A 17006-nucleotide genomic window follows, 5' to 3' on the forward strand; every position below is an offset into this window, starting at 1 on the left:
TCTCTTGGTGGATGCTGAGCTGATACCTGTGCTCCTGAAGCCTTCACTTCTTGCTTCTGTGTCTGTACTTTGAGTATCACAGAACATTACATGCCTTCCAGCACTGAAACACACTACTGACCTAAATTTACTCTTCAGTTCAAAATTCTTGTGAAAACATGGGAACTAACCAGCAGCATACAAAAGTGCCTGATCCCCTTAACTTCCTTATAGAATAAATCAGGAGGCTAAAAAATTGCTACCCCAAAACTCATATTCATACAGGGAGATGCGATTGCTTAGGAATTGGGAAGACTGTTGCTCAGGTTCAGTTCTCAGCCTTGTTAGTTACAAACAAAGCTATTTGCTTATTTGGCCTGAGGTCAGTTACTTAACCTTCCTTCACTTCAGTTTCTCATCTGTTAAGCAGGCTCAAAACTTCAGTTAACTCCTATGAGTGCTGTGAGATTAAATGAGATGTATAGAACCCTCTCAACAAATGCCCAATACAGCAGAGTACTCAACAAATGGTAGCTATTGTTAAAGTACTTTTTACTTTGTAGAGCCATTCTGTGTGCAATATGCAATATTTGATTTCATTTCCACAGCAACTTTACATATTGGTATTACCAAGCTTGTTGCAAGGAGGAGGAAAGTTGAGGTCATGCTGATAGCAAGTGGCTCAACTTAGATGAGAAGTGAAGTTTTCCAAGTGGCTTCCCTGGTGGCTCAGGCAGTAAAGAATCCACCTGCAATGTGGGAGACCTAGGTTTGATCTCTGGGTCAGGAGGATCCCCTGGAGAAGGAAATGGCAAACCACTCCAGTATTCTTGCCTGGAAAATCCCATGGACAGAGGAGCCTGGAGGCCTACAGTCCATAGGGTTGCAAAGAGTTGGACACAACTGAGCAACTAACACTAAGTTTTCTGAGTCCTACCCCAGTGCTTTTTCATTTGTACCACATGAGATCTCAGAACAAATAAAACTCAAGGTAAATGCTGTTCTAAATAGAGTTTGGTCTCTGGGGCAAAATCTTCCTGGATACTACAGGGTACCCAATCTGATTAAAGCACTTGGCTAGAGCAATATTTCAAAGCTTACATCCATGATTAGTGGAAGTCTCAAGTATTATGAGAAGAGTTTAACTGCTATAGTAAATAGTAGGTGATGCACCTGCCTTTTTGACTAACAAATACAAGTCTTTGCACAGCAGTGATAATTCCCTCAAGGATTCTCAAACAGTAAGTAGTTGTAGTTTTTAATTACTTCATTTGTCCCAGAGTAATAGCTTTGTACTTGATATGAATTTACTACTGGTATTTTGTCCCCAATATCATAAATCATATAGAATTATATGCAGGTTTGTGGTCTGGGTATGAAAAGCTTTGTAAAACTTTAGGAGAGAAATTCTTCTAAGAAAAGATGCCCAGTTAACCATTTCCCAACCATTTCCTATAATTTGGACAATTTTTATTTGATAATATCCAATTGTTTCCCATAGAAATTTGGTCCTTTTCTCATTCAATAATTTCAATAAATCTTTGCAATAATGATATAAGCAATTATGAAATATTACTAAATTCTGAAACTAGATTTCACATTAGTGGTTTGATTAGCATAAAGTTGTAAAATGGTATAAAACACTATAGCAATGCTATAAAAGTAATTCAAAAAGGAAATTAATCAGATTGAATACAAAATAGTTTTTAAATTTTATTTTTAATTGGAGGATAATTGCTTTATAATATCATATTGGTTTCTGCCATATAACAACATGAAGCAGGCATAGATATACTTATGTCCCCTGCCTCTTGACCCTCCTTCCCACATCTCACCCCATCCCACCCGTCTAGGTTGTCACAGAGCACCAGATTTGAGCTGCCTGAGTCATACAGCAAATTTGCACTGGCTATCTAATTTTACATATGATAATGTATATGTTTCAATGGTACCCTCTTAGTTCATCCCAACCTCTCCTTTCCCACCTGAGTCCACAAGTCTGTTCTCCATGTCTATGTCTCCATGCTTCCCTGCAGACATGTTCATCAGTACCATCTTTCTAGATTCCATATATATATGCATAACATATGATATTTGTCTTTCTCTTTCTGACTTACTTCACTCCGTATAATAGGCTCTAGGTTCATCTACCTTATTAGAACTCTGTCAAATGCATTCCTTTTTATGGGTGAGTAATATTCCATTGTGTATATGTAGCAAAATTTCTTTATCCATTCATCTGTCAATGGACATCTAGTTTTCTTCCATGTCTTAGCAATCGTAAATAGTGCTGCAGTGAACATTGGGGAACATATGTTTTTAATTATGGTTTCCTCAGGGTATATGTCCAGTAGTGGGATTGTTGTGTCATATGGTAGTTTCATTACTAGTTTTTTAAGGAATCTCCACACTCTTCTCAAAGTGGCTGGATCAATTTGTATTCCCACCATGAATGCAAGAAGGTTCCCTTTTCCCCCACACCCTCTCTAGCATTTAGTGTTTGTAGATTTTTTGATGATGGCAATTCTGACAAGTGTGAGGTGATACTCATTGTAGTTTTGATTTGCATGTCTCTAATAATGAGCAAGGTTGAGCATCTTTTTATGTGTTTATTAGCCATTGGTATGTCTTCTTTGGAAAAATATTTGTTCAGGTCTTCTGCCCAGTTTTGATTGTATTGTTTGTTTTTCTGGATGTCAATTTTTCATTTGCTATTATTTTCTCCCATTCTGAGGATTATCTTTTTCACTTGGTTTATAGTTTCCTTTGATGTGCAAAATCTTTTAAGTTTAATAGATTTCATTTGTTAATTTTTGTTTTTATTTCCATTACTCTAGGAGGTGGGTCATAGAGGATCATACTGTGATTTATGTCAGAATGTTCTGCCTATGTTTACCTCTAAACATGTTTAGCTCTAAACCTTTTATTCTGGTCTTATACCTAGTTCTTTAATCCATTTTGAGTTTATTTTTGTGTATGGCATTAGGGAGCATTCTGATTTCATTCTTTAACACATAGCTGTCCAGTTTCCCCAGAACCACTTACTGATGAGACTGTCTTTTCTTCATTGTATATTCTTGCCTCCTTTGTAAAAAAAAAATAAAGTGCCCATAGGTGCATGGATTTATATCTGGGCTTTCTATTATGTTCCATTAGTCTATATTTCTGTTTTTGTGCCAGTACCATACTGCGTTGATGACTGTAGCTTTGTAGTGTAGTCTGAAGTTAGGCAAGTTGATTCCTCCAGTTCCATTCTTCTTTCTCAAGATTGCCTTTGCTATTCAGGGTCTTTTGTGTTTCCATACAAATTGTGAAATTGTTTGTTCTAGTTCTGTGAAAAATACCATTGGTAATTTGATAGGGATTGCACTGAATCTAGTGCAATTTTTTGCATGACCCAATTTTATACTACCCGAAAGACTGCTTTGGGCAGTATAGTCATTTTCACAAAATTGATTCTTCCAGTTCAGGAACATGGTATATCTATCCATCTGTTTGTGTTCTCTTTGAGTTCTTTCATCAGTGTCTTATAGTTTTATGCATATAGGTCTTTTGTCGCTTTAGGTAGGTTTATTCCTAGGTATTTTATTCTTTTTGTTGCAGTGGTGAATGGGATTATTTCCTTAATTTCTCTTTCTGATTTTTCATTGTTGGTATATAAGAATGCAAGGAATTTCTGTGTATTAATTTTATATCCTCCAACTTTGCTATATTCATTGATTAGCTCTAGTAATTTTCTGGTGGCATCGTTAGGGTTTTCTATGTAGAGAATCATGTCATCTGCAACAGTGAGAGTTTTACTTCTTCTTTTCCAATCTGGATTCTTTTTATTTCTTTCCTTTTTTGACTGCTGTAGCTAGGACTTCCAAAACTATGTTGAATAATAGTGGCAAGAGTGGGCACCCTTGTCTTTTTCCGATCTTAGAGGAAATGCTTTCAGTTTTTCATCATTGAGAATAATGTTTGCTATGGGTTTGTCATATATGGCCTTTATTATGTTGAGGTATATGAGTTTGGGTAAACTCCAGGAGTTGGTGATGGACAGGGAGGCCTGGCGTGCTGAGGTCCATGGGGTCTCAAAGAGTTGGACACGACTGAGTGACTGAACTGAACTGATATTACTTCTATGCCTATTTTCTGGAGAGTTTTTTTTTTTTAATCATAAATGGGTATTGAATTTTGTCAAAAGCTTTCTTTGCATCTATTGAGATGATTATATGATTTTTATCTTTCATTTTGTTAATATGGTGTATCACATTGATTGATTTGCATGTACTGAACAGTCCTTGCATCCTTGGGATAAAGCCCACTTGATCATAATGTGTGAGCTTTTTAATGTATTGTTGGGTTCTGTTTGGTAGAATTTTGTTAAGTTTTACATCCATGTTCATCAGTGATATTGGTCTGTAATTTTCTTTTTTGTGGCATCTTTGTCTGGTTTTGGTATCTGGGTGATGGTGACCTTGTAGAATGAGTTTGGGAGTTTTCCTTCCTCTGCAATTTTCTGGAAGATTGAGCAGGATAGGTGTTAGCTCTTCTCTAAACTTTTGGTAGAATCTGCCTGTGAAGACATCTGGCCCCAAGCTTTTGTTTGTTGGAAGATTTTGGAATGTGGTTTCGATTTCCATGCTTGTGATTGGTCTATTCATATTTTCTATTTCTTCCTGGTTCAATTTTGGAAGGTTATATTTTCTAAGAATTTTCTCATTTCTTCAAGGTTTTCGATTTTATTGCCATATAGTTGCTCATGATAGCCTCTTATGATCCTTTATATTTCTGTGTTGTCTGTTTAACTTCTTTTTCATTTCTAATTATCCTTTATATTTCTGTGTTGTCTGTTTTATTTCTTTTTCATTTCTAATTTGATTGATTTGGGTCTTCTCTCTTTTTTTCTTGATGAGTCTGGCTAATGGTTTGTCAATTTAATCTTCTCAAAGAACCAGTTTTTAGTTTTATTGAGCTTTGCTACTGTCTCCTTCATTTCTTTTTCATTTATTTCTGTTTTGATCTTTATGATTTCTTTCTTTCTGCTAACTTTTGGGTTTTTTGTTCTTTTTCTAGTTGCTTTAGGTGTAAAATTAGGTTGTTTATTCCATATTTTTCTTATTTCTTGAGGTAGGCTTATACAGCTATAAACTTACTTCTTGGCACTGTTTTTAGCATATCCCATAGATTTTGAGTTGCTGTGTTTTCCTTGTGATTTATTTCTAGGTATATTTTGATTTCTTCAGTGATCTGTTGATTATTCAGAAGCATATTGCTTAGCCTCCATGTGTTTATGTTTTTTGTAGTTTTTTTCTCCCTGTAGTTGATAGCTAATCTTATAGCACTGTGATCAGAAACAGTGCTTGAAATTATTTCTTTTAATTTACCAAGGCTTCATTTGTGACTCAAATTGTGATCTATTCTGCAGAAAGTTCCATGTGCACTTGGGGAGAAAGTGAAATCTCTGTTTTTGGATGAAATTCCCTGTAGCTATCAATTAGGTCCAACTCGTCCAATGTATTGTCTAAAGCTTGTGTTTCCTTAATAATTTTCTGTCTGGATGATCTGTCCATTGGTGTGAGTGGGGTAATGTTCCCCACTATTATTGTATTACTGTCAACTTCCTTTTTAATAGTTAGCGTTTGTCTTATGTATTAAGATGCTCCTCTGTTGAGTGCATATATGTTTATAATTATTATATCTTCTTGGATTGGTCCCTTGATCATTATGTAGTGTCCTTCCTAGCCGCTTGTAACAGTCTTAAAGTCTATTTTACCTGATGTGAATATTGCTATTCCTGCTTTCTCTTGATTTCCATTTGCACAGAATATCTTTTACCAGTCCCTCACTTTCAGGCTGTGTGTGTTCCTAGGTTTGAGGTGGGTCTCTTGTAGACAGCATATATAGGGGTCTTGTTTTTGTATCCATTCAGCCAATCTGTGTCTTTTGGTTGGGACATTTAGTCTATTTACATATAAGGTAATTATTGATATGTATGATCCTATTACCATTTACTTTATTGTTTTGGGATTTGTTTTTGTAGGTCTTTTCTTTCTCTTATGTTTCCTGTCTAGAGAAGAACTTTTAGCATTTGTTGTAAAGCTGGTTTTGTGGTGCTGAATTCTCTTAACTTTTGCTTGTCTGTAAAACTTCTGATTTCTCTTTCAAATCTGAATACGATCTTCACTGGATAGAACAATCTTGGCTGAAGTTTTTTCTGTTTCATCACTTTAAGTATATCCTGCCATTCCCTTTTGGCCTGCAGAATTTTCTGTTGAAAGATCAGCTGTTAGCCTTATGGGAGTCCCTTTGTATGGTATTTGTTGCTTTTCCTTGCTGCTTTTAAGATTTGTTCTTTGTGTTTAATTTTCATTAGTTTGATTAATATGTGTCTTGGTGTTTTTTTCCTTGGGTTTATCCTATATGGGACTCTCTGAGATTCCTGGATTTGGGTAGCTATTTCCTTTCCCGTGTTAGGGAAGTCCTTGACTATTGTTTTTCAGTTGCTAAGTCGTGTTCTGCTCTTTGCAACCCCATGGGCTTGCGTCATGCCAGGCTTCCCTATCCTCCACTATCTCCTGGAGTTTTCCCAAACTCATATCCATTGAGTCGGTGATGCCATCCAACCATCTCATCTTCTGTTGCCCCCTTCTCCTCCTGCCCTCAACCTATAATCTCCTCAAATATTTTCTCATACCATTTCTTTTTGTCCTCTTCTTCTAGGGCCCCTATAATTTTAATGTTGGTACACTTAATGTTGTCACAGTGGCTGCTGAGACTCCTTATTTCTTTCGTTTTTTCTTTATTCTGCTCTGCTTCAGGTATTTCCACTATTCTATCTCCCAGCTCACTTGTCTGTTTTTCTGCCTCAGATAGTTTTCTATTTGTTCCTTCTAGTGTATTTTTAATCTCAGTTCTTGTGTTGTTTATTGCTGATTGTCTATTCTTTAATTCTTCTAGGTCCTGGTTAAGTATTTCTCATATCTTCTCTATCCATGCCCCAGTCTATTTATATGTGCCTCCATTTTGTTTCCAAGATTTTGGATTGTCTTTACTATCATTACTCTGAATTCTTTTTCAAGTAGACTGCTTATTTCCTCTTCATTTGTTTGGTCTTAAGGTGTTTTTTTTTTTTTTTTTACCATATTCCTTCATCTGCTGCATTTTTCTTTGTATTTTCATTTTGTTTAATTCACTGTGTTTGGGTTCTCCTTTCTGCAGGCTGGAGGATTGTAGTTCCTCTTAATTGTGGAGTCTGCCCCCTGTGAGTGAGGTTGGATCAGTGTTTTGTAAAAGTTTCCTTGTTGGGAGGACTTGTGCCTGTGTTCCGGTGGATGGAACTGGATCTTGTCTCTCTGAGGGGTACTGCCGAGTCTAGCAGTGTGTTTTGGGGTGTCTATGGGCTTGGTATAGCTTTGGGCAGCCTTTCTGCTAATGGGCAGGGCTGTGTTTCTTTTTGCTAGTGATTTGGCATGAGGTGTCTGGCACTGGAGCTTTCTGGCCTTTGGGTGAGGTTTGATCTTAGTGTTGAGATGGAGGCCTTTGGGAGAGCTCTTGTCAGTTAATGTCCTATGGGGTTGGGAGTTCTCTGGTGGTCCAAAGTCCTGTACTCAGGTCTCCCACTTCAGGGGTTCAGGCCTGATCCCTTACTGTGGCACCAAGATTTCACAGGCATCACAGCACAGAAGATAAAAGCCCAACTCAATAGCCAAGGTGAAACCAACACTCAATAGCCAAGAACACCCAAAGAAACTCACACACTTACAAAGGGAAAAGAAGAGAGAAAACAAAGGAAAAAAAGGATAAAAAAGGAATAAAAAAAGAAGAGCACAATCACAACTAGGGTAAAAATGAATTTGTTTAAAATTAAAACATTTTAAAAAATGGAAAAAGTAGGTTATGAAAAATAAAAATTTAAGGGATAATTTTTTAAAAAGAACATGAAATAATATGAAAATGAAAAGAAAAAAGGGTGAAAGGTGAAAGGGTGAAAAGGAAAGGAGGAAAATGTATATAGAGTGGCAATTCCACCTCCACCTCACTAGGAGTTCTTCCAAAACTCGACTGTTCTCTGTATCTGTTGTGGGGACAGCACAGACTCTAATCTAGCCCTATACCTGTGTATGCTTGCCTCCAATATCCACAGTGGCCAGAGCTAGGGCTTCTTCTTTTGTGTGAACACTCATTGTCCTTTTATATATTCCATAGGACTTCCCTGGTGGCTCAGTGGTAAGGAATCTGCCTGCCAATGCAGGAGACGTGGGTTCGATCCCTGGGTCGACAAGATCCCATGGAGAAGGAAATGGCTACCCACTCAGTATTCCTGCCTGGGAAATCCCATGGACAGAGGAGTCTAGTGGGCTACAGTCCATGGGGTCACAAAGAATTGGACATGACTTAGCAACTAAACAACAACAAGACTCAGAGTTTACCCAGTTGATCGTGTGGATTTAGTCTGCAGCTTGTACAGCTGGTGGAAGGGTTTTCAATCCTCTTCCTTAGCCACTCTGCCCCTGGAGCTCAACTGTGGTTTTATCTCCACCTCTGCATATGGGTCATCCACTGGAGTTTGCTCCTGAGGCTGCCCTGGAGGACTTGGGTCCCCAGTGAGGACTGGGTGTGGGGTGGCACAGTTGCTTGGATCAGAGACCCTGGAAGCACCAGCTATGCAGAGGAGCTGGTGCAGGAGATATGGCTCTATTAGGACTTTTCCTAGCTTCTGGCAACTCCTCCCCAGGGAACTCTGCCCCACTGAGGACCAGGTATGGAGGGGGCTCAGCTGGCTGCGCTGTGGGGAACCTGGTGATGCCAGGTGTGCAAGGAAGCCGGTGGCCGTGGGTACATGAGATTTTCACACTATTAGGGTTTTGTTTTGTTTTTTTTCCTAGCCTCTGGCAGTTCTACCCTAGTGAGGACTAGGTATGGAGGTGGCACAGATGCTTGGATCCCAAGGAACCTGGATGCGCCAGATGTATAGGGAAGCCAGCAGCCACAGGTGCAGGATATAAGGATATAAAAAGGCTATTAGAGCCTTTTTCCAGAGAAGGCAATGGCACCCCACTCCAGTACTCTTGCCTGGAAAATCCCATGGACAGAGGAGCCTGGTGGGCTGCAGTCCATGGGATTGCTGAGTCAGACCCGACTGAGTGACTTCCCTTTCACTTTTCACTTTTAAGCAGTGGAGAAGGAAATGGCAACCCACTCCAGTGTTCTTGCCTGGAGAATCCCAGGGACGGGGGAGCCTGGTGGGCTGCCGTCTATGGGGTCACACAGAGCTGGACACGACTGAAGCGACTTAGCAGCAGCAGCAGCAGCAGCAGAGCCTTTTTTAGCCTCTGGCAGCTCGTGTTCAAAGGGCTTCCTTGGCTGGTCCTTCTATGGTGCTTGGTGCAGCAGGCATTCAAAGGGCCCTCCTGGCTGGGGTCCCTGTCTATTGCTTAGTGTGTCAGGCACTCAAAGGGCCACCGTCTCTGAGGTCTTTCTCCATCAGCTGCTAGCATCAGTATGTGGGGAGAGAGAGAGGCTACAGTGGTGATTCTACTCCCAGCACTTGACTCAGCAGTATCACCCTGCCTCCAGAGCTGCCCAGCTTTCCTCCAAGGACATTCTTCTATCTCCTCCCTCACATCCCTTCAGGATATCTCCCACAATCAATAGCAATCCTTGTCCTGGGACTGCTCTCCAGCCCCTACCCAGTCCCTACTATGCATACTGGAAGACCTGTGTCCCTGTCTGGGGTACATAGGGCTGCAGTACAGATTGTTTGTGTGGTTCTTATTCCATTCAGACCTTCACAGATCAGCTGCTTCATCCTCCAACAGCCTCAAATGCCTCCCCTTTGTCCCAAACTATTCCTCCGATGCAGGGGTTTCATCCCTGCTTCAGTTCCTCCACCCCATGGGTTCAGGTCCAGTCCTACTCACTCTCTGTTTTTTCCCTTCCTTCCTTCATTCTACCAAGTTTTGCGTCAATCTATGTATTCCCTTCTGGTGATCAGGGACTCCAGCCAGCTCTCAGCTGGTGCTCTGTGAGATCCTCTTCATCTGAAGATGTATTCCTGATGCAAGCACAGAGAGAGATATACTCTGCATCCACCTACTGCACTGCCATCTCATCATCTCCTCCAAAATAGTTTTTAGTGTATCTTTAATTCTGGTTCAGGATGAAAAACCTATGATAAGGCTGTGATGGAAAACCCAGGTAGGGCTATGGAAGGGGTCTTCTAGGTTGGTTAAAGCTCTGAGGGTTGAAGACTCTATTTCTCCACTGTGTCTAATAGCTTGAAACCTGGGGAATTTTCATTTCCTTGCTTTCGGTTTATCACAAATACTGCTCTTAGACTTATTAGTCCTACTTTGAGCTGCTGAAAAATTTAAGTTGTTTGATTTATTGTCTCAGGCTCATTAAAAAAAAAAAAAAGAGCAAGAGAATGAAAGGAAGGGCTGATTGGGAGAGAGAGAAGAAATGCGAAAGACTTAGAAAGAAGAGGGCATCTGGATCAGGTTTCCCAGTGGCTCAGCAGTAAAGAATCTGCCTGCAATGCAGAAGACACAGGAGATCTGGGCTCAGTCCCTGGGTGGGGAAGATTCCCTGGAGAAAGAAATGGCAACCCGCCCCAGTATTCTTTCCTGAAAAATTCCATGGACAGAGGAGCCTGGCAGTCCATGGGCTGCAAAGAGTCAGACACAACTGAGCACTGCACTGTACTTGACGTTGTAGAAAATAACATAGAAGAATATTTTCTGAGAGTTTCAGTTTCACAGTTCTTTTGAGAGTGTTAATACAACTTTAGCGAAGAATTTAAGCCTGCTGTGTGACTCTTGTCCTAAGACAGTGTCAACCACAAATTGGCACTTGCAAAGGTCATTTGTCATCTCCCTCTGTGGAGGCTGAATCCTGTGCTACTGCAGCTGTTGTGAAGAGTGAAGCACTTTGTGCTCCAGCGAAACTGGTGGAACATGCCTTTAGATAGTTAGATATTTTCAGGAACCTATCTTATAATTCCCAATCCTTGCATCTCCTCATATCTAGAAAAGCACTAAATCCCTTCATGGTGACATCAGCTCCTCATGACTAGAATAAAACTTTTTGTAAAATAAGCAAGATGGCATTGAACTCTCCTTTCACCAAAATCTTCTATATTGACCTCCCCCAACTACCACTTTGGAGCAGTTTCTCAGAGCTATCTGAGGTGCTGCCTCCTGGACTGCAGTCCTCATTTTGCCCCAAATAGAACTTAGCTCACACTCTCACTTTGTGCATCTTTTTTAGTTGACAACAGTTAGCTTAGTCATCCAGAGGAGGATTCTCTACCTCAGGGATCAGGGGGACCAGTCTTCCATTTTAGGGGGCTTTGCAGGAAACCAGGCTTGCAGTCCTTTCCACCCAGCAGGGTGAACTCAGTTCACATTGGGTGAAGTCCTGCAAAGATTCCCCAGTTTGCATTCAAAAGGCAGATACAAATTTTTAGACCATTTGTGTTTCCATTTGCCCTTGCCATTTACATAGAAAATAAAGGGCTGACTTTAATCACAAGGTTATTTTGATTTATTAGGGGCATAGACTTACTCTATTGAGAAAGCAATGTGCCAGAAGTTCAGGGTTTTCGGTGCATTTTTCCAATTCTTTTAGAAAAGTCCTAGGGAAAGAAAAGTATAATAATGCTTTGATTTATATATATATGGGATTAACAAAATTTTTTTTAAAATAAAATCACATAATGCTTTAAGAAGTGCATAGAAAAATGTTGTTTTCCAGGCTTTACCGCTTTTGACTCATCTTCAACGTGCTGATTTGGAAGAAAAAAAAAATGTATTCTGTGCCATTAATAGGATTCTGTGAAACCACTCATACCTGTTTGAGTAATTCTAAGCACCAGACAGATTGGATACACTGATGATCTCTGCTACATGATAGTGACAGTAACAAGAACCACTGTTGCTGCTGTTACTACTACTACTATCATTGAAAGCTGACTATAAATCAGGCATAAGCTAAGTGCTTTGCAAATAGTATCTCATTCAATCCTCCACCAAACCTTGCAAGACAGGGTTTCATAAGTGTGAAACCTGAGGTTCAAAGAAGCTATATAACTTCTCCAGGAAAAGAAACAGAAATAGCATTTTTATTTCAGCTTTGTGTCTGACCAATGGCAAAGAGATGTGGTTAAGAAACAACTCATTCACCAAGCAGTCTCTTCCCTCCTATCAAGTAGATGTGAGAGCCTGGAGCCATTAGAATGGGTGAAGTAGTAAACACAAGATGTGGTTTTGTCATCTGTAAAATGAAAGAGTTGGAACATGATTTCCTAAGTTCCCTCCTTTTCTCATTCTTTAGAGCCCAACACCTTGGGCTAAAAGGACAATTAGGCTAAAAGGACAGGAACTATGGGCTAAAGGGACAATTGTCTGACTGGTTAGCATTTTCTAACACCCTGGTTTCCAGCACCCCTCTATGATAATAGGTAAGTGGACTTGTGTCTTAGTCAACTTTGTACTCCTAATGCGGAACACAGTGCCTGACACAGAAGGTGCTCAATAAATGCTGATGTGTAAATAGATGAATAAGGAAAGGAACCCACGAATGAATACAACATTGATGCCTGACACTAGTACATGCTCCATTAACGTCTTTCCCCTTCTTCCTTGGGGACCTTCTCACCTCATTCTCATCTCATCCTACCCCAATCCAATCCACTGAAGCTGAGTTTCAGCTTTAGCATCAGTACTTCCAATGAATATTCAGGACTGATTTCCTTTAGGACTGACTGGTTTGATCTCCTTGCAGTCCAAGGGACTCTCAAGAGTCTTCTCCAACACCACAGTTCAAAAGCATCAGTTCTTCAGCACTCATACATACATGACTATTGGAAAAATCATAGCTTTGACTAGATGGACCTTTGGCGGCAAAGTGATGTCTCTGCTTTTTAATATGAAAAGCTGAAACTCCAATACTTTGGCCACTTGATGCAAAGAACTGACTCATTGGAAAAGACCCTAATGCTGGGAAAGTTGAAGGCAGGAAGAAAAGGGGATGACAGAGGATAAGGTGGTTGGATGGCATCACCGACTCAACGGACATGAGTTTGAGAGAGCTCCAGGAGCTGGTAAGGGACAGGGAAGCCTGGTGTGCTACAGTCCATGGGGTCACAAAAAGTAGTCAGACACAACTGAGAGACTGAACTGGACTGAACTGATTTCCATCCTTCTCTTATTTTCCATTTTCTCTGATAATTTGAATCGTTATATACCTGTTGTGAAATTCGTAAAGTTCTCTAATGTTCCCAAAGAGAAACTCCTTGTTATTCCGCAGAACATCTGGAATTAGATGCTTCAGCCAAATAAAATCCATTGGAATGATATATCCCTGCAGAGGTGGAAAGAGGGTAGGTTTTACAAACAGGAACACATAGATATGATCTGAATTAGACAGTGTAAAGGCCAAAACTTCAATAATTGGGGAGTATGGCACACATGTTTCTTGCAAGCCATTCTTTCAGATACTTTCTTTTGATGTTATATTCCTCATTGGTCTATCTTCAGAATAAGATGGTTTAATGGCAATGATAATATGATGGTATTTTTACAGGAAGAACAAATCCGTTTTTTAAATTTGCCACAAAAGTCAAATGGAAAAGGAAAAAAAGCTTACCTCTTATTTTATGACCTGATGCAATTACTATTGTATTATTTCCTTTATGGCTTTTAAAAGCTTATTATGTATGGTTATAATCACAGTACATATATAATTTGTAGTCTGTTTTTCTATATGCATTTTTAGACTCTGCTTGTAAATTTCTAGAAGTACTATTTTTAATTTAATCTTACAAGCATTTATTTCAACGTTGTGTTTATTAGTAAAAATAATTATTTTATAACAGTTGACTAATACTTCATTTAGCATCAACCATTCCCCTTTTTACTGGATATTTGGTTTTATTCTGATGTTTTATTGTAAAAACTTTCCATTATAAGTTTATACATATAGTTTATTTCTCAAGATTACTACCTTAGGAAGATAGAGAAAATATAAATTTTACTCTTAAGTAAAAAGAATACTACTTAATACAATGAGAAACAATTCTATTTATCAAAATGTTTAAATTATCACATCCGTTGTTGGCAAGCATATGATGAAGCTAAGTGGGGCATTACTAGAATCATATGAGTTGCTACAATCCTTTGGAAGTTATTTTGTTACATGAATCAACATAGAATGTCCTCCTGAAAAAAAACAAAAAACAAAAAAAAACCACGTGTGCTATTTATAAGACCTGAAACTTTGGTGGGAATTCTAGACACATAAGGCAACTATCCTGAATTTCTTTCTGCAACAAAATTTTTACAGTTTGAATACATGATTAACATCCCCCTTGCCCCAAATCTACTTACATCAATTATATCCTTAATCTCTTTTATGTAAGTCTCTTCAGTCTCAAGCAAGTCACGTATAATATGCCTGAATCAGCAGCAGGTGGGAAGATGAAAGAGAGAGAGAGTGGGGTGGAGGGAAGCAGTGTTTTAGAATTCTTTTAGAATAACAGTCATCAATACAGTTCCCCTCAGTGGCTCACCTAATTAGGTTGTAGACAGTTCATTCTGTTCTGCTGAAAACCCAAGGCCAACATCTCACAAAACCACATTCTGATCACTCTGGCACGAGAAGAAATGGCAAAGTTAAAGGACTCAAAATCCATGTATGCAGCCAGAGAATGACCTATTTGTGGGCCATAGTTTGGGGGGCAAGAGGGCAGATACTGGAGTAGGAAATATCAGCTTTGGTTTCTTGGTCAGCAAGGTCTGCCTGATCCCTACATCGCACATGTGGTTTCCTAGATTTTCTCTCCAGCCTTCTGCTATTTCATTGCTCATATCATGATCTTTGACCTATAGGAATGCCTTTTGTGTGTGTGTGCATGGGGTTAGATGCCTGTCCTTCCCCCTTCCTCCAGCATTCCATGTTTCTGTGTGACTGATTTCCTATAGCCAGAAGACATGTGCTTTTTCTGTTTCTATTGGAAAGGCAGGTGGGAGGTGTGGTATGCAGAATTCTAACATGGCCTGCAAGATTTCTGGCCCCTAGTGCCCATACACCTCCTCCCAGTTAGTCAATCAAACACTAACATAAGTGAAGATATTTTGCTATTCTGTTTTGTTCCAAATCAGTTGACCTTAAGACAGGTAGATTATCAGGTTGGGCATCTCCTACTCCCATGGACTCTAGATCTGGATCTAAAAATCAGTGAGATTGGAAGTACAACAAGTATATAGCACAAAGGACATTCTCCTTTGCCGGATTTGGAGATGGAGGTGGGGTACACACCAAGGATCACAGACAGCCTCTAGAAGCTGAGTGAAAGTGAAAGTGAAGTCGCTCAGTCGTGTCCGTGTCCGACTCTTTGCGACCCCATGGACTGTAGCCTACCAGGCTCCTCCCTCCATGGACCAGGCTCCTCCCTCCATGGAATTCTCCAGGCAAGCGTACTGGAGTGGGTTGCCATTTCCTTCTCCAGGGGATCTTCCCAACCCAGGGATCAAATCAGGCTCTCCTGCATTCCAGGCAGATGCTTTAACCTCTGAGCCACCAGGGAAGCTGAGTGGCCCCCAGCTAACAGCCAGCAAGGAAACGGAACTTCAGTCCTATGGTTGTAAGGAACTGAATTCAGCCACAACTGCGTAAACTTAGAAGATACCTTGTAAGAAGTGCAACTGGCCAACACCTTGATTTTATCTACATGACTTCAGCAAAAAGCCAGTCTTGCTATGCTCAGGTGGCTCCTGTCTCGGGGCAACAGTTTCTGGCTGGTTTTCAATGTAGCAATAGAAAAACAAAAGAAAAAGTGAGGCCAGTCCCCAGTCTATCTCCAGACTGTTTTCCTTTGCTCCTCAGGTTATATGGCCACACTTGCCTTTTAGGGCTTTCTTTCAGGCCTCCAAGTGAATCAGTGTTTGTACAAGTGTTCACATGTAGAATATACACATTTGTGGTTTCCTGTGAGCTCCTCATGAGTTATCTATTAAACAGTAGCCTACCCTAGAAAATAGTTTATTTTCCTTTCATAAGAATAGATATAACAAATAGCGACAAATAATCAAAGAATGTGATATAGGAAATTCACAAAAATACACAGATGACTATTAGTCTTATAAAAAAATGCTCAGTACATATGAATCCAACAAAAGCATGGTATAAAGAGGTAACAATTTTCAGCTTCTATAGTATGTCAGACACTGCAAACCTCAAAAGAAGACTGGCAGATGAAGATATGAAAACATGCTCAGATAATACTAGCAAAAGTATAAATCTGTACAAGATATCTTGAAAATAACTCATCATGATTTAAAACACACATTGACTGGTGTGTGTGACTTAACTCAGCATTTTCACTTCTAAACACGTTCATTGTTTGTAATTAAAACAACAGAACCTCAACAACAACAAGACACAAACTGGAAGTTACTTAAATTATGGTACATACACACAATGAAATGCCATGCAGTTTTTAAAAAGAATGAAGCTGACTGAATCATGCTGATACGACACAGTCCAAGAGTTTTAAGTGAATTTTAAAAAACAACAACCAAATGTACAACAATGTGTAGAATATGACTAGTTGTATAAAATTCACACTATTTGTGTAAAATGAGTGTGTATACATACATATATGTAAAATTATCTAATGCTTAGAAAATTCATGCCAAGAAGCTTAAAACATTGTTAACAGTGATTTCCTTTAGAGAGTGATAATGAAGACAAGAAAATAGAGGAAAAATTTTTACATTTTACTCTTCACCCTTCTTCAATCTTTGATTTGAAAAAAAAATGTAAGGACTTTATTGGTGGTCCAGTGGTTGAGAATCCACCTTCCAATGCAGAGGACACCAGTTTGATCCCTGGTTGGGGAACTAAGATCCCACATGCCACAGGGGAGCTAAGCCAACAAATGACAACGAATGAGCCTGCACACTCCAGAGTTCATGCTCTGCAGTAACAGAATCCCTCAGCCACAACTAGAGAAGCCCCATTCCCCATGTTGCAACTAG

The 17006-nt window shown here is 39.6% G+C and overlaps 1 protein-coding gene across 1 annotated transcript in view; it reads right to left on the reverse strand.

Moving 5' to 3' along the window:
- MCF2L2 (MCF.2 cell line derived transforming sequence-like 2) overlaps window positions 1-17006 on the reverse strand; it is a 274628-nt gene that overhangs the window by 58541 nt on the left and 199081 nt on the right. Inside the window, exons 16-18 of the mRNA XM_040265422.1 lie at window positions 14355-14421; window positions 13214-13329; window positions 11533-11602 (exon numbers count right to left, since the gene is read on the reverse strand). Coding sequence (XP_040121356.1) covers window positions 11533-11602; window positions 13214-13329; window positions 14355-14421 — 253 coding nt within the window. The remainder of the gene's footprint in view (window positions 1-11532; window positions 11603-13213; window positions 13330-14354; window positions 14422-17006) is intronic.

This window comes from Oryx dammah, unplaced genomic scaffold (assembly GCF_014754425.2).
Source record: "Oryx dammah isolate SB20612 unplaced genomic scaffold, SCBI_Odam_1.1 HiC_scaffold_2, whole genome shotgun sequence".
Lineage (NCBI taxonomy): Eukaryota > Metazoa > Chordata > Mammalia > Artiodactyla > Bovidae > Oryx > Oryx dammah.